At 42.8% G+C, this 26,005-nt stretch overlaps 1 protein-coding gene across 2 annotated transcripts in view; it reads left to right on the top strand.

Annotated features, from left to right (window-relative positions):
• PTPN11 (protein tyrosine phosphatase non-receptor type 11) overlaps positions 1 to 26,005 on the top strand; it is a 77,230-nt gene that overhangs the window by 47,083 nt on the left and 4,142 nt on the right. For both annotated transcript variants that reach the window (XM_067700644.1, XM_067700643.1), the window contains exons 8-15: positions 2,399 to 2,478; positions 2,605 to 2,763; positions 6,963 to 7,094; positions 11,195 to 11,349; positions 12,261 to 12,328; positions 12,823 to 12,974; positions 22,960 to 23,072; positions 25,324 to 25,426. In XM_067700644.1, coding sequence (XP_067556745.1) covers positions 2,399 to 2,478; positions 2,605 to 2,763; positions 6,963 to 7,094; positions 11,195 to 11,349; positions 12,261 to 12,328; positions 12,823 to 12,974; positions 22,960 to 23,072; positions 25,324 to 25,393 — 929 coding nt within the window. In that variant the 3' untranslated portion in view covers positions 25,394 to 25,426. The remainder of the gene's footprint in view (positions 1 to 2,398; positions 2,479 to 2,604; positions 2,764 to 6,962; positions 7,095 to 11,194; positions 11,350 to 12,260; positions 12,329 to 12,822; positions 12,975 to 22,959; positions 23,073 to 25,323; positions 25,427 to 26,005) is intronic.

Here is a 26,005-nt window from a genome sequence, read left to right on the forward strand (position 1 = left end):
TTTCCTTCTATTAATTAATTTTGTCTGCGTAGGAGAGATCATCTCAAGGCTTGCCATCTCCCAGGGTCTCACCATCAGGCTCAAGGGTCCCAGGCTTGTGTCCTTGCTTTGCAGCGTCCAGCCCTTGGGTCTTGGGGACAGCACGCCTCCTTTCTGGGGCTCTGTTCCCTCATCTGGGGAACAGACGAGCTCCTCCTGGGGGTTCTTCCAACTGTTCCCTTCATCTTTTCCGACATCCCTCATCCCTTGAGCTCGAATTACTGGAGATTCAGGTGCATACCTATGCTTTGCTCAGAAGCAGACCTTGTGATATTCATAAAGCAGTACCTCCTTTAACACCCAGGTGCTGCCAGGTAGAGCCTGAGTTGAACTGTAGTGAAAAAGAGGCCCAGAAGGATGTAGGCCTTGGGTGAGGATCCCAGAAATGGCACCACACAGTTGTGATAGCTCACCTCCCCTGAGTGCTGTCTCTGTGCCAGACTCTGAGTCCATATCTCACTTAATCCGTATCCCATGCACACAAAGCAGGAGTTCTTATTATCCCCATTTTAGGGACCATTTTAGCAAGGTCACAAGTGGGAGTGAGTGCGAGAACTGGTACTGGAGCCCCCAAAGTCACTGCTCTTAGCCCTGAGCTCTAATGCAGGGTCTCCAGAGTGGGCTGGGTAAGGCAGTCTGCCATGGGACAGGGAAGGAACATTTAGAACGTCTCTTGATTTACATCTTTTATCTAAAAAAAAAAAAAAGAAAGAAAGTAAATTTTAAATCTGATGTGCAGCTTGATGGCAGAGCATGCATAATGTTTTTACCCAATTTAAAAATAAGGCTTGTGTGGGGCTTCCCTGGTGGCGCAGTGGTTGAGAGTCCGCCTGCCGATGCAGGGGACACGGGTTTGTGCCCCGGTCCGGGAAGATCCCACATGCCACGGAGTGGCTGGGCCCGTGAGCCATGGCCGCTGAGCCTGCGCGTCCGGAGCCTGTGCTCCGCAACGGGAGAGGCCACAACAGTGAGAAGCCTGCGTACCGCAAAAAAAAAAAAAAAAAAAAAAAAAAGACTTGTGTGTATCTATAATTGTATATATATTTCAGTGTTCAAAAACTTTATTATTGAAGTTTATTGACAGCATGATCAGATTGGAGAGCACTGCTGTAATGTCTCCTCAGGCCAGAGCTATTTTGTCAGATACTGTAAACCCATCCCATGTGTGCGTGTGTGTGTGTGTGTGTGTGTGTGTGTGGCATAGTCTTTCTGTATACATAGGTGCGCACACACAGTGTATATGTATATCACATCCATATAGATATTTTTAATGTGTGCAGGTGAGGATGGGAGAAAGTGGAGGCATTTCTAATACTGAGGAGAGACAATGAGGAATTTGTAGAGAATCATTTTGAGCCACAGCATGGTCCTAATGACGTTGGGGAAGCATTGCCCTCTTTATGTCTTAAGTTTTCATTTCTGCTCAAGAGGTCTAAATGGTACTCATTAGTAAGATGTGGGGATGTAGGAAAAGATGAAGGGAACAGTGGTATGCAGTATCTATTGATAAATAGAATATTATTGCCCTTTCCTCCCTTAAAGATCCCAATCAGATGTTTCTTCTAATTAACATCATATTCTTTAAAGATGGGGAGTCTGAAGCAAAAGAACATTATTCTAGTAAGACATACAACTTTATTACTATTTCTCAGTGTAAAATGCGTTGCTTCGGTAGAACACTCAGATTTTTTAAACATCAGTAATGTACTTCTGTATAAAATTTGGTCAGTAGATACTATCATCAGAATCCTGTTGTCTAGATACTGTATTTAATTCTACTTCATTAAAAAAAACACCCTTTTTATTATGGAAAGTTTAAAATATATTCAAAAGTAGACAGAATAGTGTAAAGAACCCACACGTACCCATCACCCAGCTCCAACAATTGTCAACTCCTGCCCAATCTTGATTCATCTATATTCTGATACACTTCTCTTCTCTCCCTGAATTGTTTTGAAGCAAATCTCAGACATCATGTCATTTACCTGTAGTTTACTCTTCCTCTAAAAAAACCCCCAAAAACAAAAATAACTTTTGTTTTGAAATAATTTTAGACTCACAAGAAGTTACAAAAATATATAGAGGGCTCCCATGTACCCTTTATCCAGCTTCTCCCAATGATAATATTCTATATATCCATAGTACATTATCAAAACCAGGGAATTGACATTGCTACTTTATTCTCTTAAAGAAAGCATTATGAGGCATCATATTCAGATTATTGTTTAGGATTTAGTTTTTAATGTTGTTTTATCATGAAATGAGCAAAACTTGGACTCGTTGAGGATGAACTGATTTGAACTGATTTGTCCTGAAGAGGTCTCAGTACCTTTGTGACCATGGTCTCTTTTTCTTCCAGTTGATCACACCAGGGTTGTCCTACACGATGGTGATCCCAATGAGCCTGTTTCAGATTACATCAATGCAAACATTATCATGGTAAACTTTGTTTCTCGTGGTGTTTTCTGACTGTATATTGCTAGCCAGTTTTTGTATTTTAAATCCTTCCTCATGGCCTGAGAGCAGTTTTCAAATGTTTGAAGTATTTTCTTCCTAAATTTCTAGCCTGAATTTGAAACCAAGTGCAACAACTCAAAGCCCAAAAAGAGTTACATTGCCACACAAGGCTGCCTGCAAAACACCGTGAATGACTTTTGGCGGATGGTATTTCAAGAGAACTCCCGAGTGATTGTCATGACAACAAAAGAAGTGGAGAGAGGAAAGGTATGCTATATACTCTACTTTTTTGAAGTATTGGACATGTCAGGTTGAACATGTTAAGAACTGAATAGGGACTTCCCTGGTGGCGCAGTGGTTAAGAATCCGCCTGCCAATGCAGGGGACACGGGTTCGAGCCCTGATCCAGGAAGATCCCACGTGCCGCAGAGCAGCTAAGCCTGTGCGCCACAACTACTGAGCCTGCGTTGTGGAGCCCATGTGCTGCAACTACTGAAGCCTGCGCGCCTAGAGCCCGTGCTCCACAACAAGAGAAGCAATCACAATGAGAAACCTGCGCACCGCAACGAAGAGTAGTCCCTGCTCACCGCAACTAGAGAAAGCCCGTGGGTAGCAACGAAGACCCAACACAACCAAAAATAAAATATAAATAAATTTATTAAAAAAAAAAAGCTGAGTAAACACAGTAAGCTTACTCTGACCCTCTGGAAAAAAGGGAGTAGGAGAAATTTGATATGACGTACTTTGGTGTAGTTTTCTTTTTTTCTTCTTCTTAGGGTTCATGGAGCTTCTTGGGTCTGTGGGTTTATAGTTTTCTTCAAATTTGAATAACGTTTACTATTTCTTCACACATGAACTGCCAACCCACCCTGTCCTGGGATACCAATTACACATATATTAGGCTGTTTGAAGTTGTCCTGTAGCTCACTGAGACTTTCTTCATTTATTTTCAGTTCACTTTTTTCCCTCTGTGTTTGGGATAAGTTAGATAAGTTTCTTTTGCTATACGTGTTTCAGTTCATCTTTTCTTCTGCAGTGTAGAGTCTGCTGTTCATCCTATCCAGTGTAATTTTCACAATAGACATTGCCCTTTTCATTTAAGTTTTATTTGAGTCTTTTTAATATATCCTATGTCTCTCTTCTTAACATGTCCATCATTTACTGTACCTTTTGAACATATGGAATATATTTATAATAATTTTTTATATGTCCTTGTTACTAATCCTATTATATATGTCATTTCATTTTTCCATTTTAGTGGTTTAAGGTAGGAGAATAAATCCAGTTTCTGTTACCCCATTGTGTCCAGAAGCAGAGGTCATAAAGGGAGTGTAAGAAGGCCTGTCTGGTACCTTCAGGGGATTAGAGGACTAATCAATAAACATTGATTTCACTTGTCATGTGAACTATACTTAGGACTTCTAAGCATTTAAAAAATTAATTTGAACTATCCAGACAATGTATTCAGATAAACATTCAAACTCCTTACAATTAAACTTACCTTTGTCACCATCCCTTGTCCACCCAATTGTTCCCTCCAACATAAACCCTCTTATCAGTTTGATGTGTATTCTTCTACACTGTCTTCTTGGCATTTGCATATGCATGAGTATAATAGGCATTATATACCTACATTTGCACATGTATATGTATTTACATACATACATGCTCCTATAGAAGTATATAGTGCTATTTTCAGACAAGTACTGTATGAAAAAGTGCTGTCATACAGTAACTTTATTGTGTATCTTGGTTTCTTTTCTCCCCACCTAATATATGTTCTAACTTCTTCTGTTAGTACATATTGGCCTATCTCATTCTTTTTAGTAATTGCATGGTATTCCATGGTATGGATGTACCACCATTTGTTTAACTGTCATATATTAGGCATTTAAATGTTTCAGTTATTGCTCTTATAAACAGTGCTGAAGTGAACAATCTTGTTCTTGCTTTTGTATGTGGTAAGTGTTTTTCTAGGTCGGATGTCAAGAAGAATTGCTAGGTCATAGGGGATGTGCATGTTGTAAATTTTTAAAAAAATTTTTTAATTTTTTTTTTCTCTTGTTTTTTTTTCCATTTTTGAATTTTTTAAATTTTTTCTTGTTTATTTATTGTTTTTGCTTTTGCATGTTGTAAATTTTAATAAATTCTGACAACTACCCTCTAGAGTGGTTGTCCCCGTGTACACTCCCCCCAAGCAACATATGCCTAGTACCCATCTCCCTGCACTCTTCATGACACTTCAGGTTTTTAAAAATTATAACATCCCACACCTATGGAGAAGCAGACAGATCTCACTGAGTGACAGCTCTGTGTGTTATCCCAAAGTGAACCCATCCATTGTGGATTTTTTAATATGGAAAAGTTCTCTGTTTTTGTTTGTGTTCTAGTCAAAGTTCTTTTTATTTAGATATACTTTAACTGGTTTATGTAAAAGTTGCATGGAATGTAGCAGTCATACCCTATAAAAAGACAGATGGGTGATTTTGGATTTTAGCCCTTCTAATGTAATTTTCATATCAGTTGTGAAAGGCAATGTGATTTTGTAAGATTTTTGTTGTTGTACTGCTAGTTGTTACACTTTTGAATACCTTTGAGGCCAGGTCTGGTCATTGTGAAACAAAGGCTTCCTCTAGCGGCTGCCTGCAGTAACAGTAGATGTTCTTGAATTAATGGACAAGTTAAAATGTCTTCATAGTTTTTGCTTCAGGTGAGTGTCACCGGCTCTAAGTATGGAAAGGAAAACTGAGCCCTCCGTCCTGCCTGTTGCCTGATTGCAGTTGTAGGAGGCCATCTGTTCTCAGAGGACTTGAGGGCTGTGAAGAGAGGGTTCTCGGGTCACTTCAGAGGGATCAGGATTGGTCCCTCTCAGAAGAGCTGCCAGAAACGCCTAGAATAGACAGACGTTGGGCCAAGTCACTCTGCCCCCAGCTCCTTACCTCCTTCTCCCGGCCTTTGTCTGTTTTCTCATTCTCCCTCTGTACTCTGCTGCTGGAGAGGAGGACATGATGGGCTTTCAGTCTCCCCGCGAGCGTTTCTGGTAACTTGTTCGCCTGTTATCCCCTCCAGTGCACAGAAGAAAAACCAGACTCTGAATTCCCTTTGATTCCTGGGCTTTAATTTAAAAGCTAAAGTATTAGCACTCACATTTTAGAATTTGTTTGCCAAGGTTTACATCAGAGTTTGGGAAACTGGGAGGAGGGCACAGTAGATTGCAGACATGCAGAGTCAGCTACAATGTTAGGAGTTGTGATTTAATTTGTCTTCTTTTGAGCGACCAGCAGTCCTCAGAATTGTTTGGAGAGTGGCAGCATTGCATACATTTAATAGTCAAAGTGTTTATTTGGGGATAATAAAAATTGTGTCAAATCTGTCAAAGAGGTTTTTGGATCTACAGGATCGTGGAGGGAAAGCTGAATTCAGAATAATACATAAAAGACCACATAAGCCATGCTAAGCAGAAAAGTAAACGCTGTCCATTAATTCTTCTGTTGACCTTTCCTCCTGCCATGTTTTTCTTCTTTCCCTCAGTCATTGACTGTGGGGATGTCTGCAGCTGCTCTCTGATTTCTCGTTTTATAACAGTGAATTTCTCTGTCTCCCTAATGCACAAGGTAGATTTCTCTTGCTGATATTTGTGTCTTGGTTGTTGTTGAAAGTGAGTGGTGTGGGTGACTGCTCCCAGGAGAAAACAAGACGCAAAGGCATTCTCTGCCCAGGACATATCACCAAAGATACGCAGACTCATCTCTCATTGAGCAAAATATCTTCCTCTTTGGCAGCCAGAATGATTCCCTTGGTGCCATATTCTCCAATCTGCCTGCTCTGAAGCCAGCAGCTATTGCAGGCTTGGCGTTCCCAGGCACCCAGTTAAGCGAAGGTGACGTGTGTAGCAGGTATCAGATGGATCTGGATATAGAAAAAGCAGCTGGTTCAAAACCCCATCAGCTGCCTTTCTGTGCTGGAGTTATTCACACTTGGGTTAGATAAGGCGGGGAGACCTCCTACACTGGCACGGAAATGGACCAGACAGTCTGGCTCGTTGGGCAGCCCATCCACCTCCAGAGCCCCTGCTTGCCTTCCCTGCATAGTGACTGGTAGATCTCTGGAATTCAGAACTGAGTGCATGCTAGGCAGCACACTCATACTGGGTAGTCCCCTTCTTTCTGCCTCTTTGGTTCTTTAGAGAGAAATAAGCAAACACTGACTCTCCTTGGACCTGTGGCTTAAATTAGGCAATTTTGCAACAGCAGCTTTCTCTTCCCACTTCTCCCTGGTTCTCCACACACCTGCTTTTCTTTTTGAATTCTTCTTTCCTTCTTTCAAAACCCAACAGTTAGATACCAGACAGGCCGTTTTCCATGTTAGTGGTCATCAAGGAAGACTTGAACGTTGGTTTTCTTTTGGTTTCGGCTTTCATGTCAGAGTTCACAGAGATTAACTGTCTTTTCTCTGATCCCTTCCAGAGTAAATGTGTCAAATACTGGCCTGATGAGTATGCGCTAAAAGAATACGGGGTCATGCGCGTTAGGAACGTCAAAGAAAGTGCTGCTCATGACTATACGTTAAGAGAACTTAAACTTTCGAAGGTTGGACAAGTAAGTATATTGTCGTACTTTAGAGACTTTGGTAACTGCGCATGGTGTGCGCTAATCCAGGGTCGTGCGGTTACTCCTGTCTGCGTACCTTCAGCCATTCGTTCACTCACTGAGTAACATCCATCTATCAGGCGCCTTCTATGTGCCAGGCACCGTCAAGGTACTACTGATACATCGCAAACCAGACCGGCACAGTCCCTGCCCCCACAGAGCCTAGGGAGGTGGAAGGTTAAGGAGTAAATAACCAACTAAGCTTTCCGATTGTGCTCCAGCTGTGAAAGCCACAGGATGGTGTGTTAGAGAGTGACTGGGTACCCGAGATGGAGTAAACAGGGAGGGCTTCTCTGAGGGGGTGCCACGCAAGCTGAGACCTGAAGGTGGAGCAGCATCCAGAGGGTCAGGAGAGGAGTGTTCTAAGCGGAGGGAGCAGTGAGTGCAAAGGCCCTGAGGCCTATTCAGTGACCAAATTCCATGGCATCAGCTTTTAATTGCTTGTAGTTCAGGTTTGTCCCTCGGGTGACTAACTTTGAATCCAACAAGATTTGGATTCATTATAATTACATGGTGAGAGGGGCTTACTTTTTCAAAGTCCTCTGGGGACACAAAGGTAAGCGAAATCGCCTTTGTCCCCAGGGAATTGCAGTCATGTAGCCGAGAGAAGCCACGTATGCAAAGTCCTGTGCTGTCGAGCAGACACCGGCTGTCACACCCGTCTAAGGTGCTGGAGTTCTGCCGAGGCTGGGCTTCCAGCCGGGGCATCAGGGAGACTGTCTCAGAAGAGGGTGGGCCTTTAGGTCGGGGTCTCTGTGGGAGAAGATGGTGGAGAGAGGGCCTCCCAGATGAAGTGTCATTGTCAGCCAGGGTTCTGAAGTGCCAGCGTCAAGGAAATGGGGTTTACAGGGAATGAAGGCAAGTGGGGAATTGAGGGAGTAAATGGGTTGAGAGAGGTTGGGACCAAGTTGGGAAGAGCCTTAACTCTCACGTGAAGAAATGTAAATTTTAGGGACTTCCCTTTTGGTCCAGGGGTTAGGACTCTGTGTTTCCATTGTAGAGGGCCCGGGTTCAATCCCTGGTTGGGGAACTAAGATCCCACATGCCGCAGGCATGGCCAAAAAAAAAAAAAAAAAAAGAAATGTAAATTTTATTCATTGGCTGGTGTTGAACCCGTGACAGTTCTTGTGCCAAGTGGACACATGTGGAGACAGGTGCCAGGAAGGTGTCCTACAGCCCCCCGAGGGAAGAGTGGGATGGAGTGACTCCAGTGGCCAGGACGCCTGTAACCAGGAGGGCTCCGCAGAGGTCTAGGTCTGATGGCCTCTCTCCACGTTTTGCTTCTTTTTCCTTCCTTTGGAAATGAATATGATATAAAATGCCAGAATAAACTCTAGAAGAGAAGCGAGGGATGTGAGAGACCCCTTGCGGGGGTGAAGTCTGTAGGGCGTGTAGGGATAGTTTGGCTATTGGAGGAGGAGGCGGAATCAGACGTCATAGGGTTTTGAGTCTGAGTGGACGGTGGCACTGTGGCAGAGGTCTGAAAAGCTGGAAGATGTACAGGATGGTAGGGCTTGAATCGTTTGGGTAAAAGATGGTAGGGGCAATGGAAAGAAGGGGACTGACTGGAGATAATTGTGGATGTAAATGTGAAGGGGTTTGATGATGGTGTGAATGAGGGGCGAGGGCTGCAGCAGATTTGAGGAGGGAGGGAGGATGAAGCGCAACCTGCTGGACACGTAAAGTTTGAGATGCCTTTGAGACGTCAAGGCGAGGATGCCAGGGAGGCAAGGGTGGAGGCTGGATGAGGAGGGGCGTGGGATCTAGAGCATCGTGGATGGGTTGGTTTTGATCGATGGGGTAGCACTTCTTGGCCACAGGAGGGAAAGAGGAGAAGGTGGCCACAGATATAGGGAGGGGAGCTGACAGGGATTTGCTCTAAATTCTCTATCAGGCCTGAGGCAAGGCCATCCATTGACATTCAAAGGGAATAAGAAGAGGCGAAATGTTTGAGGAAAGTGGGGAAAGGATGAAATAGTCATTGTGTAGCAAAGCAAGAAATTCAGTAAATTTCTGGGCAGTGCTGAGTGCCCATTGAGGTGGTGAAGATGAACATTCAGTGATACCAGTCACCTGGTGTGAGTTTTCTCCAAGGACACTCTGTTCCTTGGGTACAAAACAGAGAAAGTGGGTGGTTAGGTTCGTCCAGGCTTGGGGCTTTGCTGGGGTGGGGCGGGGTGTGTGTGTTTGTGTGTGCAGTGGATGGAGAGAGGGTGGAGGGAGTGGAGGTCTGTGTTGGAGAGTGGCTGTGAGGAGAGTGCGTGGAATCTGAGCTGGGCAAGCCAGCAGCAAGGGCAGGAGGAGGCAGGCAGAGGGTGGATGGAGGGGCTCAGTGGTCTGGTGAGTTCCATGAGGTGGTCGGGGGACTGAAGTGAGCTGGAAGCCTTGGCAGATGTGGTCCAGGGTGGGATGTCAAACTTCTGATGTCAGCGGGGGTGCAGTTGTGGGGAGAGGGTGGAGGTTCAATTGCAGAGACTGAGAGAGGAGTTGTCCAGAAGAAATGAGACAGAGATTTAGAGGACATCGGACAAAGATTCCGGATAGGTTTTTCTTCAGGTTTAGTGATAAACTACCCATCTTCTCATCATCAGGTGTTTCTCAGTAGCAGGTGGATTTTTATTCAGTTTTAGTGATAAACCATCCATCTTCTTGTTATCGGAGATTTGGGAGGAGCAGGTACGGGAAATGTTGGCGTTTGGGTTTGTGTTTTGCACCCTCGGATGCAGGCGCTGACATGGGACCAATCATTTCTCCAGAATTGCTGGTCACAGATTATCTGCTGTTTTGTAGAGCTCATTCCATGTTTTCTAAAGTGCTATCACATGATCTCATTTAAGCCTCCTGATTGCTTGGGAAGGAGGGGTGGGAGCAGAGACCTCAGTGGCCATTTACGAAGGACGAGGAGCAAGGATGCTCCGGGCGCTGGATCTCTCTCGTTCCCTGTCCTTTCTGTGACCCTGGTAGCCCCCTGATCTTTAGCTCACTGGTAACATCCAGAAAAATCTTTTTCTGGCTCAGCAAATTAAATGCACATAATTCAAGAAAGGATCTTGATTGTGGTTCAGATTCCCTGGATGTTCTGAAGGTTACTGGTGGTGGACACTGGTCTAGTTATACTCTCTCTCTCTTTTTTTAAATCCCCTTTAAAAATGTTACTTAGCTTGGATTGTCTCCAGATATGTCGGAAGAAGATGTAGTAACAAATAGTGCCGTTACAGTGATCTAATCTGGGTAGACCCAGAACACGATGCTTTTTGGTTTTTTGTGGTCTTGGTACCCTTGTTGACCTTTATTAATGTCAGTCCTCAGAAGAGCACCAGTGTGCTGAGTCTCTTAACTGTCTCCTGCGCAGTGGCTGTGTGTTTAATTGACGTTGTTTAGTCCTCACAATGGTATTGTGACTGAGAGATTCTTATCTCCATCGGCAAATGAAGAAGTTGAGGCTTAGAGATGTCCAGGGGCCGCAGTGAGTGTGAATCCTGAAGTTTGGGCCTAAATCCACCCATCTGATTGCAAAGCCTGTCTTCTTATCTGCTTTGCAGCAAACAGAGGTTTAAATATCATATTATAATAAAAGTGTGTGTTGGGGGAGGGGAGGAGGGCCAGGTACGAAAAGACAAAGAGGAACAAGTGCTTGAGGGAATACCCGTTTTCTCTTCTGGTGGGAGGAGAGCCCTGAGTCCCAGAGGCCTCAGTTGCCTCCCAGGTAGAGCTGCACTTGGATGAAGAGGGTCAGGGACCTCATCTGCCCCTGGCTGAGGATTCAGAGACCGATTCAGGCTGTAGTTTCCTGAAGAACAAATAGCCGTACAAGACATCTTGGTTCTTATGGCAGAGGCCAAGGGTTGCCTCCAGGATTGCTCAGCCAGACCCAAAAGGAGGAGAGATCTGGGAAACTCGTGCAGGGGACCTGTAAACAGTGTGTGAGGAGGCTCTGTGCGGGCCTGGTCCCCTGGCTCATGTAGGATCTGGGAAAGATGGGGACCAGACGAGTCCTCAACCCCTTGATTTATTTAATTCTTTTCTGGTTTTTCTTGGCTCTACTCCAGGGGAATACGGAGAGAACGGTCTGGCAATACCACTTTCGGACCTGGCCGGACCACGGAGTGCCCAGTGACCCCGGGGGCGTGCTGGACTTCCTGGAGGAGGTCCACCATAAGCAGGAGAGCATCACGGACGCGGGGCCTGTGGTGGTTCACTGCAGGTGACCAACCCTCCCACCTCTAGGGCGCTGCCTGTCCCGTGTCCTGATGCCCAGGGGGCTTGTTTTTACCTGCCCATCCCCAGCTCTTTAACTGAGGGAAAAATTTAATCTCTGTTTGAGGCATTAAGGGACCACTTTGACCCAAAGTACATTTCTTCTAGATCCTACGGGACCACCGTGTACCTGGGGGTGGTGGGGCACAGGGTGGTAAACAGTCCTTATTCTCAAGGAGCCCTTAGTCTGGTAATGTTTGCTTGGTTTTCTTTGTTAATATAATAATTTAGGATTCATCTCTTTGATTGTGCTTCTGTTCTCTTTTTCCATGGAAATGAGGTATGTTTTTTCCCCTGACAATATACTTGTTTGCTTCAGAAGATTCGGACCGCTCCCCATCCAGGCTTCTAGAAGCCAGGCCCATGGCCTCTGCACCAGAGTTTGCAGGCTGCTGGTGCCCAAGCTTAGGTTTCATGATTATACTGGGGAAAGTTTGGTTTCCTAAATCTCTTTCATATGCAAGTAGATGTGTGTGAAACGTTGTTTATTCAGTTCTTTAAAAGCTCCCTTTTATTGAGCACTTGCTCTATACCAGCATCTGAGCTCAGTGCTTTTTCATCCGTTACTCGTATTTGATCCTCACAACAACGTATTTCACAGATGAGGAAACTGAGGGTCAGAGAGGTTAAGGGAGTGGCCTCAGGCACGTTGTGCTGGAGAAGCTGGACTCCAAGTGTAGGATGGACTGAGTCCAAAGCCCCGTGCTCTTTGCTAATATATTTGCAAATATAAATGGACAATCTAATAAACACTCCCAAGAGCAGACATTGTTTCTGTTAATATTAATAGCTTGGTTTTGCATATAAAACCCTCATGAATGACTCCGTTGTCCTCGCTCTTCATCCTTCTGCCCACAGTGCTGGAATTGGCCGAACAGGGACGTTCATTGTGATTGATATTCTTATTGACATCATCAGAGAGAAAGGTAGGTCATCTGGAGGACAAGAAGCTACAGTTCCTGTTTTCAGTTTATGGAAGGAAAGTACTAGTGAAAGTAGCCTGTAGAAGAGAATTGAATGTTAAAATATTTTCACAAAAATCTAGGCCGGAGACTTCAGCTTTCAGTATGTTTGCCAGAGAACAGAAGTGATGCTGTTTGAGCTTTTGGCATAAAACAAAGCCTAGGAGCTGTGGGTGCCACTGTTCTGGTCTTTTGTTGAACATGCAACTGCCTTGCTGATGGTATGGGATGGTGCTGTTGGAACGTGAGGGACCCCTCACTGCTGACTCTTTACGCTGTAATCTTCTAGGATCCTTGGTATTGGTTAGAAGGCCAGTGCTGTAGCCCTTGGAACATGTTCGGTTAGAACATTAAAGACTAAGTTTGCTTTATCTCTGAGTCTGCTAACAGTTGTGCATTAAACCACTTCACATTGTCTCTGCAGTTCATCCTGATACTCCATGGTGCTTGCTTTGTAGGTGTCGACTGTGACATTGACGTTCCCAAAACCATTCAGATGGTGCGGTCTCAGAGGTCAGGGATGGTCCAGACAGAAGCACAGTACCGATTCATCTATATGGCCGTCCAGCATTATATTGAAACACTACAGCGCAGGATTGAAGAAGAGCAGGTACCAAGCCTAGAAGGCTGGCGTGTGGATTTTCAGTGGTTTTCTCTGGGCAGCTTGGATATGCTCTCCTTCCATGCAAAAGGACAGGCTCTGATAGATAACTGTCTTTCTTTGAAAAGGTGAAACAAGTTCCCAACCAGGAAGGGCCTCTCTGGAAACGAATTATTCCCTACTTCACAGCTCTGATTTTTCAGTATGGAGTAGCTCAGGAAGGAGCACCAGGCCTGACAGATTGGGGAAACAGCCACAGAAAAATTGGGATTTTCCCAGGCTCACACGGCAAGCTTAGAACGCAAAGCCTCAAAGTTTCCAGCCTGTTCCACTTTTGGTCCAGGCGATATTCATCCTGATTCCATCTCTTAAATGAACGCCTCACTCTTAATAGCACATGGGGGTTTGAACCACCAATTTGGTCGAGTTGGAAACAGTAAAATTTCAATTTTAATAAGCCATGCATAATGAAGAACAATGTGGCATTGGTGCCTTTCCATTGGAAGCTATTCATAACAGACACAAAGCTGAGTTAAAGAGGATTGAGGAGACTGCTCTTTCCGGAGCTTAGGCTTATCTCCCTCCCCAGCCCCAGCCCCAGCCCCATTGCTGTGCTGCAGACTGGATGGTGTCTAAACATCAACAGGGTTTGCCTGCTTTACCCTGTTTATTGCCTTCCAGAAAACTCAGCTTCTCAAAATAGGACCTGCCACCTAACTGAAAGATTTCTAGCCCAGCAGCATAGCAGCCACGTTATCAAAGTGTGGTTAGCCAGTTAGTTAGTTTAGTAGGTTCTCAGTCCACACAGAAATACTCACTAGATTGTTTCCTTGTACAAAAACATCTTCAGAAGCAGTGTGTGTATAGAAAGCTACTGCCAAATAGTTAACAAGCTACTGGTTTTGAACTTTACTGCTTTAAGTCTGACTTTGTGTTATTGTAAGTGCTATGAACTGTTTAGATGGTTACTGTAGGCTATTTTATATTTGTCTTCCAGTTATATTAATTTGGGCCAGGAATACTTAAAGCATAAATCTGCCCAAAGAGAAGGACTCCTAATAAATACAAGAGAGGATAGTACAGTTGGTACAAATGGGAAGTTATTCGGGAATATCATGAAGAACATAATGTAGTCTTGTTCAGAAAAGCTGGGGGGAAAGCTCTCTATTTCACTCAGAAGCTTTGGTCTTTCTTCTTGTTCTGGAGAATTTAGGGACTTTCCCTCCCAGCTTTTCTGGCACTTCAGATCTTCCCATTACCATATATGGTCCCTCTGACCCTGAATTTGAAGTTGTAATTTGGATTTAGGAACTACTTAAAAAAAAAACAAAAAACCTTTATCGCTGCTCTTTTATTGGAGGTGAGGGGTAGGAGAGGTAGAATGTAGACAGAATGTAGTCTACAGAATGTAGACGATAGAAACTGAATGTCCCTGGTAATCCCACCCCAAGAGTACTAGAATGCACGCATGCATTCATCCACTCAGCCAATACTTGTTTGGTGCCAATATGTGTCAGCACATGAACTACTATTTGGTACATGAGCCTTTGGATTTATGTAGCCTAAATATATGTAGGCTTAGATTATATTTATTTTTAAAAATTAGATCCTGTACTATGTTGTTTTCTGCATTGTATTGTTTGATTCAGTGTAGGAACTTGCTACTTGATTTAGTGGTAAAGTAAGAAGTACTTTATTTTACCAGAAGGTTTAAGTGGCAGACTTAAGAACATGAAAACCGGGCTTCCCTGGTGGCACAGTGGTTGAGAGTCCGCCTGCCGATGCAGGGGACACGGGTTCGTGCCCCGGTCCGCGAAGATCCCACATGCCACGGAGCGGCTGGGCCCGTGAGCCATGGCCGCTGAGCCTGCGCGTCCAGAGCCTGTGCTCCGTAACGGGAGAGGCCACAACAGTGAGAGGCCCATGTACCGCAAAAAAAAAAAAAGAACATTAAAACCACCTGATTTTTAAATTAAGCAAAAGAACAAAACTCATTTAGGATAATTAATTATTTTGAAATACAGTCATTTCCAAAATTATGAAGCATTAAGGACCTTTGGGAGTGGAAGAATGTGCTACAGAGGGATAAATGAAAAAAAGAAAAGGCAGTAGAGAAACAGACAGCATTGGAAGGAGGAAATGCAGAAACAGGTGGGAATCTAGAGGAAATGCAAATGAGCAAGACTGAGAAAATTCTCAGCTCTTTATAAATGGATCTTCTCACACTCTGCTGTTTACTTGGAAGTAGATTTCTTTTGTTAACTTCCATTTCAGAATTAAAACAATTTTTTTTTTACTTGCAGAAACAGTATAATGGAATTCCCTTCACCCACCTTTCCTGACTGTTAACATTTTAACACATTTACTTTATCACTGATTCATATTCTCTCTCTCTCTCCATATGTATATACACACACACACATATATAAATAGCTTTATATATACCTATATAATTTTTTAAATGAAATATTTGTAGGTTGCAAACATTAATGTCCCTTTGCCTCCAAATACTCTGATGTGTATTTCCTAGAAATAAGGACATTCTCTTATATAACCATAGTAAAATTATCAAAATCAGGAAATTAGCACTGATACAGTAACTATTTTCGAATCTATAGACCGTGTTCAGATTTTGCCAATTTGTCCTACTAATATCCTTCGTGTGGTTCAGGGTCACGTGGTGCATTTAGCTGTCATGTATTTTTAGTCTCCTTTAATCTGGAGCAGTATTCAATCTTTATCTTTCATGACCTTGACATTTTTGAAGAGTTCAGACCAGTTGCTTGGTAGAATGCTCCTCAGTTTGGATTTGTATGATGTGTTCTCTTGATGAGATTTAGGTCATGCATTTTTGACAGGACGGTCGCAGAAGTGATGCTGTGTCCTTCCTGGTACATCACATCATGAGCTCCCTCTTGGTTTGTTTCACTCCTGATGGTGTTAACTTTGATCACTTGATTAAGGTGTTGTCTGTCTGATTTCCCCACTGTTACGTTGCTGTCTTTCCCTTTTTAATTAATATCTTGTAGGTAGATACAAGAAACTATATAAATGAACAATTTTTCATCATACTTTTTGCCTACAAGTTTTATATTCATTCACGATTCTTGCCAGGAAAAATTACCACTGTGACATTTGCCCAATGGTGATTTTCTCTTTTCACCATTCCCTTTTCATTTATTAGATGGAAGCCTACTATAAGAAATAGCTTTCCCATCTTCCTTATTTATTTATTCATTCATTTATTTATGTCAGAATGGGTTATAGTCCATTACTGTTACTTATTCTGTTGCTTAAACTGTCCCAAATTTGCCTAGTGGGAACCTTTTCGAGTTGGTTCCTGTGTTTTTTTGATATGTTCCCATTTTTGATTACTTCCTTACCCTTTTTGACACCACAAGATGATCTAGGTTCATCTTGTACTTTCCCAGCCAGTTTTCTAAGGAGCCCTGATGCTTCTTACTGAAGAGTGGTATTTCAAAGCCAAGATCTGGATACTGGGTATGTTTGTTTGTACTGGTATAATATTCTTTGAATTGCTAATTAGCAAATTAATTACTCCTCTTGTCTAGCTCTCTCTATATAATCCCTCTCTCTCTCTCTCTCTCTCTCTCTCATATATATATGTGTGTGCGTGTGTGTGCGTGTGCGCACGCGCACGTGTGTGTGTATATACACACACACACACACACACACACATATATGCATGAGGCCATGCCTCCATTTGTCCTGTTTTATTTGTTTCCCTAGCCTTGTGCTTCTTCACATATCTTCCATAATCTCCTTGGTTCAATAAAAAGGTGTTCTCACATTTGTTCATTTGTTTATTCATTCCTGCATTAATTAAAGTCAGTTGTATTATGTGCCAGGCACTGTGCCAGATCCTGGAAATATAAATAGTCATGTTCCTGAAATGGAAATAAATCCGTACGATGGAGCAGAAGGAGTTAGAGGGAGAGCATGGGGCGTGTTGGGTGAGATTAGAAAAGTCAGCAGAGGCCAGATTTCGAGGGGGTGGGTCTTGCAGGCCATATTGAGGATTTAAAACTTTATCCTAAGGAAAATGGGAAATCACTGAGGATCTTGAAGCAGGGGAATGACATAAAAAGATCCTCAGGTCTTCCCTGGTGGCACAGTGGTTAAGAATCCCCCTGCCAATGCAGGGGGCATAGGTTTGATCCCTGCTCCGGGAAGATCCCCACATGCCGTGGAGCAGCTAAGCCCATGCGCCACAACTACTGACGCTGCACTCTAGAGACCTCGAGCCACAACTACTGAGCCCGCGTGCCGCAGTTACTGAAACCCACGCGCCTAGAGTCCGTGCTCCGCAACAAGAGAAGCCACCGCAGTGAGAAGCCTGTGCAGTGCAACGAAGAGTAGGCCCCGCTCACCACAACTAGAGAAAGCCCACGCACAGCAACGAAGACCCAACGCAGCCAAAGATAAATAAATAAAAAATAAATAAATTTATGAAAAAAAAGAGATTGTCATTTTAAAAAGAGGGCCCTGGCTTGAGAGGGAAGGCTGGGTGGGCACGAGGCTTGAGCAGCTGCAGGGGGACCAGCGTCAGTGAGAACTGATGGTGGTTTGGACAGGATAGCAGGGGCTGATAGTGAGCCCAGGGAGAGTAGAACCAGTAAGATTCTGTGATTAGTTGTGGAAGGAGTCAGGGTGTTTGTAATCCTGACATTTGAGCCCAGAGCACCCTGGATGCATCATCTTGTTGTTCTGTAACTTAGACAAGAGCATTTTCATTTTACTCTCTCCCTGCTCTGGGCTTTTGGGCTTTTTTGTAATTTAAGGTTTAAGAATGTAACTGGGTTTACTCACATGGAAAGATAGTTAATACCAGATGATTTTAGAGCCTCATGGTTGGTTCCTCCTTTCAACCTTGGCTGTGTGTCAGTTGACAGGACCATAAGATTTTTTATAAACATTGCAAGCGACTTGGTAACCATGCTATGTCATTGAATTCCAGTGGAGGATAGATAAATTTCAGATCATTTTTTTAGACCTCCTCTGAAATAAATTTCCCTCCACTCCTCAAAGCAAAATAAAACAAAATGGAACAAAACAGCCCCTACCCCCTGAGAATTTTTCTTGATCTATAAGACAGCCTGGGCTGTCATGGTTCCGAGAAACAAACCCATCTGACTTGTGAATCAGTTTTATTTCTTGTTTTTCCAAAATAAGCTAAAAAGCTCCAGCATTTTTATGTTATTCCTCGAGCTGCTATGATTTTTAAAAATAATTCCTGTTCCATTTGCATTAATTATTCCTCATTGGAAAATTCTTTTGTCATCACTTCATGTAGAAATATTGATTTTGATTTTCAAGAAAGTGTGTAGTAGGGAGAAAGAAATGGGGGGATGGAGTTTCAGTCATGCAAGATGATGAGGTTCTAGAGATCTGCTGTACACCAATAGCAAGTGGTTAACAATATTATACTGTACACATAATGTTTTGTAAAGAGGATATATCTCATGTGTTTTATTTTAAACCACAATTTTTAAAAAAGTGTTGAGTAGAAAGCATCTTTATGCTTCAGTTTATTTATTGTATATTTAAATTTTTTATTTTAAAAAATGAGTTAAGGGCTTCCCTGGTGGCGCAGTGGTTGAGGGTCCGCCTGCCGATGAGGGGGATGCGGGTTCGTGCCCTGGTCTGGGAGGATCCCACGTGCCGCGGAGCGGCTGGGCCCGTGAGCCATGGCTGCTGGGCCTGCGTGTCCGGAGCCTGTGCTTCGCGACGGGAGGGGCTGCAGCGGTGGGAGGCCCGCGTACCGCAAAAAAAAAAAAAAGAGTTAGGATTTTAAAACTTTTAAGTAAGTGATGCTCTCTGTCAATTCTTCCAGCTAATATTTAATTTTAAATTATATTGTATCTTTAAAAAAATTACTTCTTATGTAAGTCAGCATTTCAGTGCTAAAAAGTGTATGGCTGCTGTTCAGAGGTGATTATTCACAAGGACTTTAAATTTTTTTTTTTTTTTTTTTTTTTTTTTTTGCGGTACACGGGCCTCTCACTGCTGTGGCCTCTCCCGAACGCATAGCCCAAGCGGCCATGGCTCACGGGCCCAGCCGCTCTGTGGCATGTGGGATCTTCCCGGACCGGGGCACGAGCCCGTGTCCCCTGCATCGGTAGGCGGACTCTCAACCACTGCACCACCAGGGAAGCCCAGGACTTTAAATTTTTAAAACCAGTTCAAAAAATTCAAATACTATATAGACTCAATGAAACATTTTCTCCTCGGATTTCTTTTTTGCAACTTCTTCCCTAGACTATAAGTTCTGTAATGACTGCAATTTATAATAAATTGGTTTGGCTGCTTTAACAGAGGCTAAATAATAGTGCCTTAAACAAGATAGAAGCTTATTTCTCTATAGAGAAGTCCAAGCTGGCAGGCAATTTGGGGATCAGAGGGTATAGGGCGGGGACCTAGGTTCATCCAGGGACCCAGGTACATTTGGTCTTGTCCCTCTACTGTCCTTTAGGATGTTTCCTTTTTCACATGGTTGCAGAGAGTAGGAGGAAGTGGAGGGCAAGCAGTTGCCTGTTAATGTAGGAGTCAGACTTTCTCTGTCGAGGGTCAGACGGTGAGTCTCTTAGGATTCCCAGTTACATATGGTCTCTGTTGCATACTCTCTCTTTTTTTTTACAACCCTTTAAAAACTATTAAACTTGTGATGAAGTAACTATTCTTACAAGCCTTGCAAAAGGTCTGGGCTAGATTTGTCCATAGGCCATTAGTTTGCCAACCCCTGTTTTAAGGTTATGACTAGAAATTGCACACCACTTCCTCATCTGTTAAATATGGCTGGGACTTCCCTGGTGGTCCAGTGGTCAAACTCCACGCTTCCACTGCTGGGATCGCGGGTTCGATCCCTGGTGGGGGAACCAAGATCCCCCGTGCCGTGTGGCGTGGCCAAAATAAATAACATAATAAATAGGGCTAATAATAGTATCTATTTCAAAAGGTTGTTATGAGGATTAAAATGAGATAATATATTCAAATAGTGCCTGACACAAAGCCAGTGCTTAGAAAATTTTAACTGTTTTTACTGTAATAATAATTGATATTTAACTCTGTGAAAGAGAATTAGCACATTTTTCTTTTATCTCCTGATTTTTGTCATGGTTTATGACATTTATATCTGTAATTATGACAGTTGTTCAGTGTTAGTGCTGTATTTAGATCAAAACTCTAGTCCTTTTATCACGGTATCTGTTTCTCTGAATTCTTTGTTTTGATTTTGATTTATCTCTGTTGACTAGATTTCATTACTAGCTGTTTTTTTTTTTTAAATAATTACATTCTAAGTTTTTGCATGCTTAAAAATGTCCGAACATTAGTTTTATATCTGAAGGGTAACTTAGTAGGGTATAAGATTCTTGGGGTTTTTTTTCCCCACAGGATTTTTTGGAATTATGTGGCTGTGTTGGAGTCTAAAGTCAATTTGATTATCCCCCCTTATATGTGACTGACTTTTTCTGCCTGGAGATCCAATCCAGGCATATTCTTTATCGTTGATGTTTGGGAGATTGATTGTGAAGTTTTTCCTTTTAAAATGCAGATTCAAATAAATAAATAAATAAAATAAAATGCAGGTTCAGATTTTTTTTTCCTTTGAGATTTCTGGAACATTTTCTTGCATTATGTCCTAGAATATTTTTTTATGTTTTATTTGTTCCCATCTTCAGGAATTCCATAATATATATCAAATCTCTTAATAGCTTTCTCCATCACTTCTATGTATTTTATTAATAGTTTAAAAAATATGTTTTCCTCTAGACTGTTTACAATGTCCCTTTCTATGTTCTTAGTTATTTAATTTTTTGCTACCTCTAATTAGACTTGAACTTACTATACTTCGTGTCTTTCTTTTATTTCCTTTTGTTGCTTCGCCAGCTTGCTTTTCATCTCCTCTGTTGTCATATAATCTCTTATTTACGCTCTTTTTTAAGAAAGCCCATGTCTGTAAAGTCTATGATATTAAGGCAGAACTATTTGTGTTCATCTTTTCTTCTTTCTTTGTTTAGGTTCTTTTTTGATGTGTTTTCTCCATCTGCCTTTTGCTCTTTGCTCCCTTTTTCCTTTTTGTACCTTCCCCCCCTTCTTTATATAGGCTCTGTGCTGACCTCTTCATTACCGGATAGTCCATAGCGAGGGGAGGCAGGGTGGCTGAGGAGGTCCACAACTTTGCTTGGGTTTGTTGTCTCAGTGCCCTGTTACCTTCGCCCTGGGAGCACATCCGTGTGTTGGTGTTCAGGGGGTCATTCTGACACTTTGCAATGCCTGTAGAGTCAGAGGGGTTAATAATGCTCCCTCATACCCTGCCTCTCCTCTAGGCCACCTCAGCTGGGAGGGTACTATATCAGAGACACTTTATAGTTTGTAGATTGGAGTTGTAGCATTCCCTTGTTTTATGTATAGTAAGATTTTCCATTTTTTTTTTAGCTGTTTTTGGTGAGTTTTGAGAAAGGAGAGGAAAAAAAAATTCCACTGGTGGATTTAAATTTCTTTTATGCTTTACATTTTATCTTGAAAAATTTAAAACATTCAGTACCACACCCATAATAGACCATTTCCTTTTGTCACATTTCTTTCAAATCTTTTTTCTTTTTAAAAGCAATCAAGTGTAACCACTATATGGCTGAGATTCCATTTGACACCCACCCCCAGGGCCACCCCTCATCTTCACCCTCGGAACCCCAAGGCAGTAACTAGCCTTGCAGTCTCTTTTTGTATTTAAAAATTTTTAAATACAAATATCTGTATACAATATATGACATTGTTTTTATGTTTAGAATGTTTAGCAAGATGATATACTGTTTCATTGTTTTGCAGTTTGTGTTTTTCCACCTAACATTGTGTATGTAATCTGTTTTGATACACACACACACACACACACACACGCACTTTTCCTCTTCACTGTTGCATATTATTTCGTGATATGAATGTGAGGTATTCATTGTGAGGTATTCAGTGTTCTCTTGGTGAACATTGTTAGGAATAGCACGTCACTGGACATCCTTGTCAGCTCTTTCTAGGCTTGGTTGCGTGAGTTTCTCAAGAAGTAAATGTTCAACGTTGTAAAATATATGTGCCTTTTCATCATTACCGGATACTAACTAGTTGGTACTATCAGTTGTGTACCAGAGTGATGGCACCAGTTCACCCTCTCAACAACAGTGAATGAGAGTCACTGCTCTACGTCAGTATTTGATACGGATACTCTTTCTAACGTTTACTGTGTCTTGAATAATCCTGTAATGAAGGCAGCATTATATAATGAAGATAACTTGATGGATTAGATTTTCGGAATTCGTTGTTTCTGGGTGAATTTAGGAGGAAAGAATGATAAATCATCTAACTAGAGTCCTACCTAATGCAGTTCATTCTGTATCTGAAATGAGATTACATTTTACTGGTTTTCTCTGCCTTTTTTCCCCCAGAGAATCATTGGGCTGAAAGTAAAGTTTTAAACGTGCTAGAGTTTTTTCTGGAGTGGGGTGGGGTGGGGACGATACGATAAAGTGTATTATTCTGCTAAGAGCTGCCATCTTTTGTACCTGTGTGCAGTTTTTACTTGGAGTGCGTTTATTTCTGAAACTCTTTTCCCACCTGTTTACTTGAAAATCATTAAATGTGTTGCAAGTGAACTATGAAATGATTGGATGCTAATGTGTCAAAGAACGTGTGAGTTCTCTCTTAGTCCAGAAACAGGTACATTTCATTTAATACAGTAAGTTGTTAATGCATGACTCTCTGCTTTTGAATTGTATGGTTCAAAGGTCCATTTCACCCATATGATGTATTTACATGAAGGAGGTGAATTCCCTGACATTTGGTCAACATACCAGTATTCAGGGTCCAACTTGTCTGTCTGTCAAACTCTCTCTCTCTTTTTTTCTTTTTAATGAAATGCCTTTTTGACTTCTCCATTCCCTCAAAAAAGTCACAGTTCTTCATATATGCAATCTTCACTTTGCAGAAAAGCAAGAGGAAAGGGCACGAATACACAAATATTAAGTATTCCCTGACGGACCAGGCAACTGGAGATCAGAGTCCCCTCCCACCTTGTACCCCAACGCCGTCCTGTGCAGAGTAAGTAGAAATGAAGGAAAATCTTTTTACCTGAACATACTCCTATAGAAAAGCTTTAAAAAATGATACGTCTTTGCAGCACATGCCTTTCCTTGGTGCACGTTATTGTTGCCTAACTGGTTCTTGAGTGTGCCAGTGGCTAGCTAAACTAAATTTTAGTTGACCTAAACTGAAGGCTGCTTGCTACACTGGCTAGGAGTCTACGGGACTGTACAGATATCAAGTGCTGGTTCTCCAAGGAGAATCTAATTTTTAAAAAGTATTTTATTTATTTGGTTGTGCTGGGTCTTAGTTGCGGCAGGCAGGCTCCTTAGTTGCAGCTCGCCAGCTCCTCGGTTGTGGCATGCAAACCTTAGTTGTGGCATGTGGGATCTAGTTCCCTGACCAGGGATTGAACCCGGGACCTCTGCATTGGGAGCGCGGAGTCTTAACCACTGCGCCACCAGGGAAGTCCCAAGAATCTAATTTTTCTTTTGATGGGGTGTGGATTGTTGCAGAGGTAGGTAACACCCTTTTTGATGAGTCAAGACTCTTGGCTATGTAAAAGCAAGTAAATTGACCATCATTGTGTCAACACAATCATGGTCTAATTTTCCACAGTCAGCAGAAATCTACTGTGGGTATTTAAACCAGGTTAGCAAACTACAGCCCCCAGGCCAAATCCGGGCCACGGCATGCTTTTGTACAGCTCATGGACGGTTCTTAAAGGGTTATTAAAAACACACACACACACAAAGAATAATACATGACAGAGACCGTGTATGGCCCACAGAGACTACATTATTTTTAGTCTGGTCCTGTACAGAAAAACTTTGCCAACTCCATGTTTAAACTAAAACATGTGATAAGAAAATATTCGTTAAATCGATTATGTGAATAACAATTGTAAGTTATTTTTTTTCTGTATATCCTAAAGTCACTCTCTGGTATAACATTTACTTTTTATTTTCCCCTAGGAGTCTTATCCCTGTTTGCTTCTGATGTGGATTTTTAAACCCCTGTTGGCTTTAATACTCTATATAAATGTTTTTGATAACATATATGAGGCTCGTATTTACATTTGCTTTCTATTTAACATTGAAATGAAATTATATAGCAAAAGTATGCTCTCCACCAAGCCGCCTCTTCCTTCTGCCTGCTTTTTTCTTTCCCAGTGGACTGATGGGGAAAGTTGATTTTAAATTGCTATCTGCAGTGATTTGCAGTGGAACCAGCACGTCAGGGCTCCGAGTCCTTGCCAGAAAGCTTTCCCTACATGTTGGCTCAACAGAATTAGCTCTGACGACTCCCTTTTTACCAGTGGCCTGCCTGTGACTAATAGGTTCTCTGCCTCTCCGTTCCCGTTGTCCCCCTTGTAGGGTGCAGACCCAGGAGACCCCGGCCCCTGCTGCTTGTTTCAGCTTGTTCCTCTCTGACCAGCCCAGAGCTGCTGGGTTCCTCGTCCCCCTGGACTGTTCTGGTCTCCACTCTGCTCAGCAAAACAGAGTCTGGGGGCTTCCCTGGTGGCGCAGGGGTTGAGAGTCTGCCTGCCGATGCAGGGGACACGGGTTCGTGCCCCAGTCCGGGAAGATCCCACGTGCCGCGGAGCGGCTAGGCCCGTGAGCCATGGCCGCTGAGCCTGCACGTCCGGAGCCTGTGCTCCACAACGGAAGAGGCCACAGCAGTGAGAGGCCCGCGTACCGCAAAAAAAAAAAAAAAAAAAAAAAAAAAAACAGAGTCTGGGCTCTGATGCATTGCCCCTCCACCCTGGGGCCCTAAACTGCCGGTCAGCTTCATGTTCACCTTCATGTCGCTGGATTGGGGGCTGAATGGATCTGTAGTCCCTGCCTAACCGTTCCTACACTTTGCCTTTACATTGCTCTGGCCCATTCAGATCCTTCTGCCCACAATGAATACCATTCTTTTCTCTATGCACATGTCCCAGCTTCCTTCAAGGTCTAACCCAATGCCTCATCGTACAGGCCTACCTCGCTCCAGCCTCCTGGAAAACAACTCTCCTTCCGCCAAACCCCGGGAGTACAGGGACTTGAGGCTCTTACTTCAGAATTATTTTGCTGTGTGTTTCTGTCCGATATCCTCTCCTATAATGTCAACTCCTGACATTATAGGAGCTAATGTCTGGCATTATAGGAGCTATGTCTGTGCCGCATACGGTCCCCAGAGAATAGAGTATGTGCATTGTAACTATCATGTAAGGTTAAACAGTATGTCTGCGTTTTTATTAGTATCGTCTTCCTTTTCTTCTTTTCAGAATGAGAGAAGATAATGCTAGAGTCTATGAAAATGTGGGTCTGATGCAGCAGCAGAAAAGTTTCAGATGAGAAGACCCGCCAAGACTTCAAGCACAGAAATAGGTATTTCAACAGAAGTGCTCTACTGGTTAATTGTTTGTATCATTTGTGGCATTTTGAAGCAGGCAAATAATTTGTGACTGTTTTAACAAAGTGAACCACAATTGAATTTTAAAACCCAGCCTCTTTTTTCTTCTGCCTGTATTTCTTTCTCCAAGCTGGATTCATTACATATTGAAATCAAATACAGAATTAATTCTGTGAAGGGCAGGGTTAGCACTTACAGAAAAATGGTTGATACTGGTGATGAAGGGCAGATATCATCATTCCTGTAATTTTTATTAAAGTAGGTTAACCCACGCTGTGCTGGGAGTTGATCTGTAGGGATCTAGGGACTGTGGGGACATGGCACTGGATGGTCAGAGTCAGGATGCCTGAGTTTTCACCCCAGTGGGCCTCTGATTGGCTGGCTGTATGACACAGGGCACTGGACTTCCTGGGCCTCTGACTGGCTCAACTCCACATCCCTTCCAGCTCTGATGCTGGGAATTCGTCTCCCTTGTACGTCTCCTTCCTTCCAATCACCTTTTTAGACAGGGACCCAATTGTGTGATGTATGTTTAAAAGGTAAGTTTTTAGCAG

This window comes from Pseudorca crassidens, chromosome 12 (assembly GCF_039906515.1).
Source record: "Pseudorca crassidens isolate mPseCra1 chromosome 12, mPseCra1.hap1, whole genome shotgun sequence".
In the NCBI taxonomy this organism is placed as follows: domain Eukaryota; kingdom Metazoa; phylum Chordata; class Mammalia; order Artiodactyla; family Delphinidae; genus Pseudorca; species Pseudorca crassidens.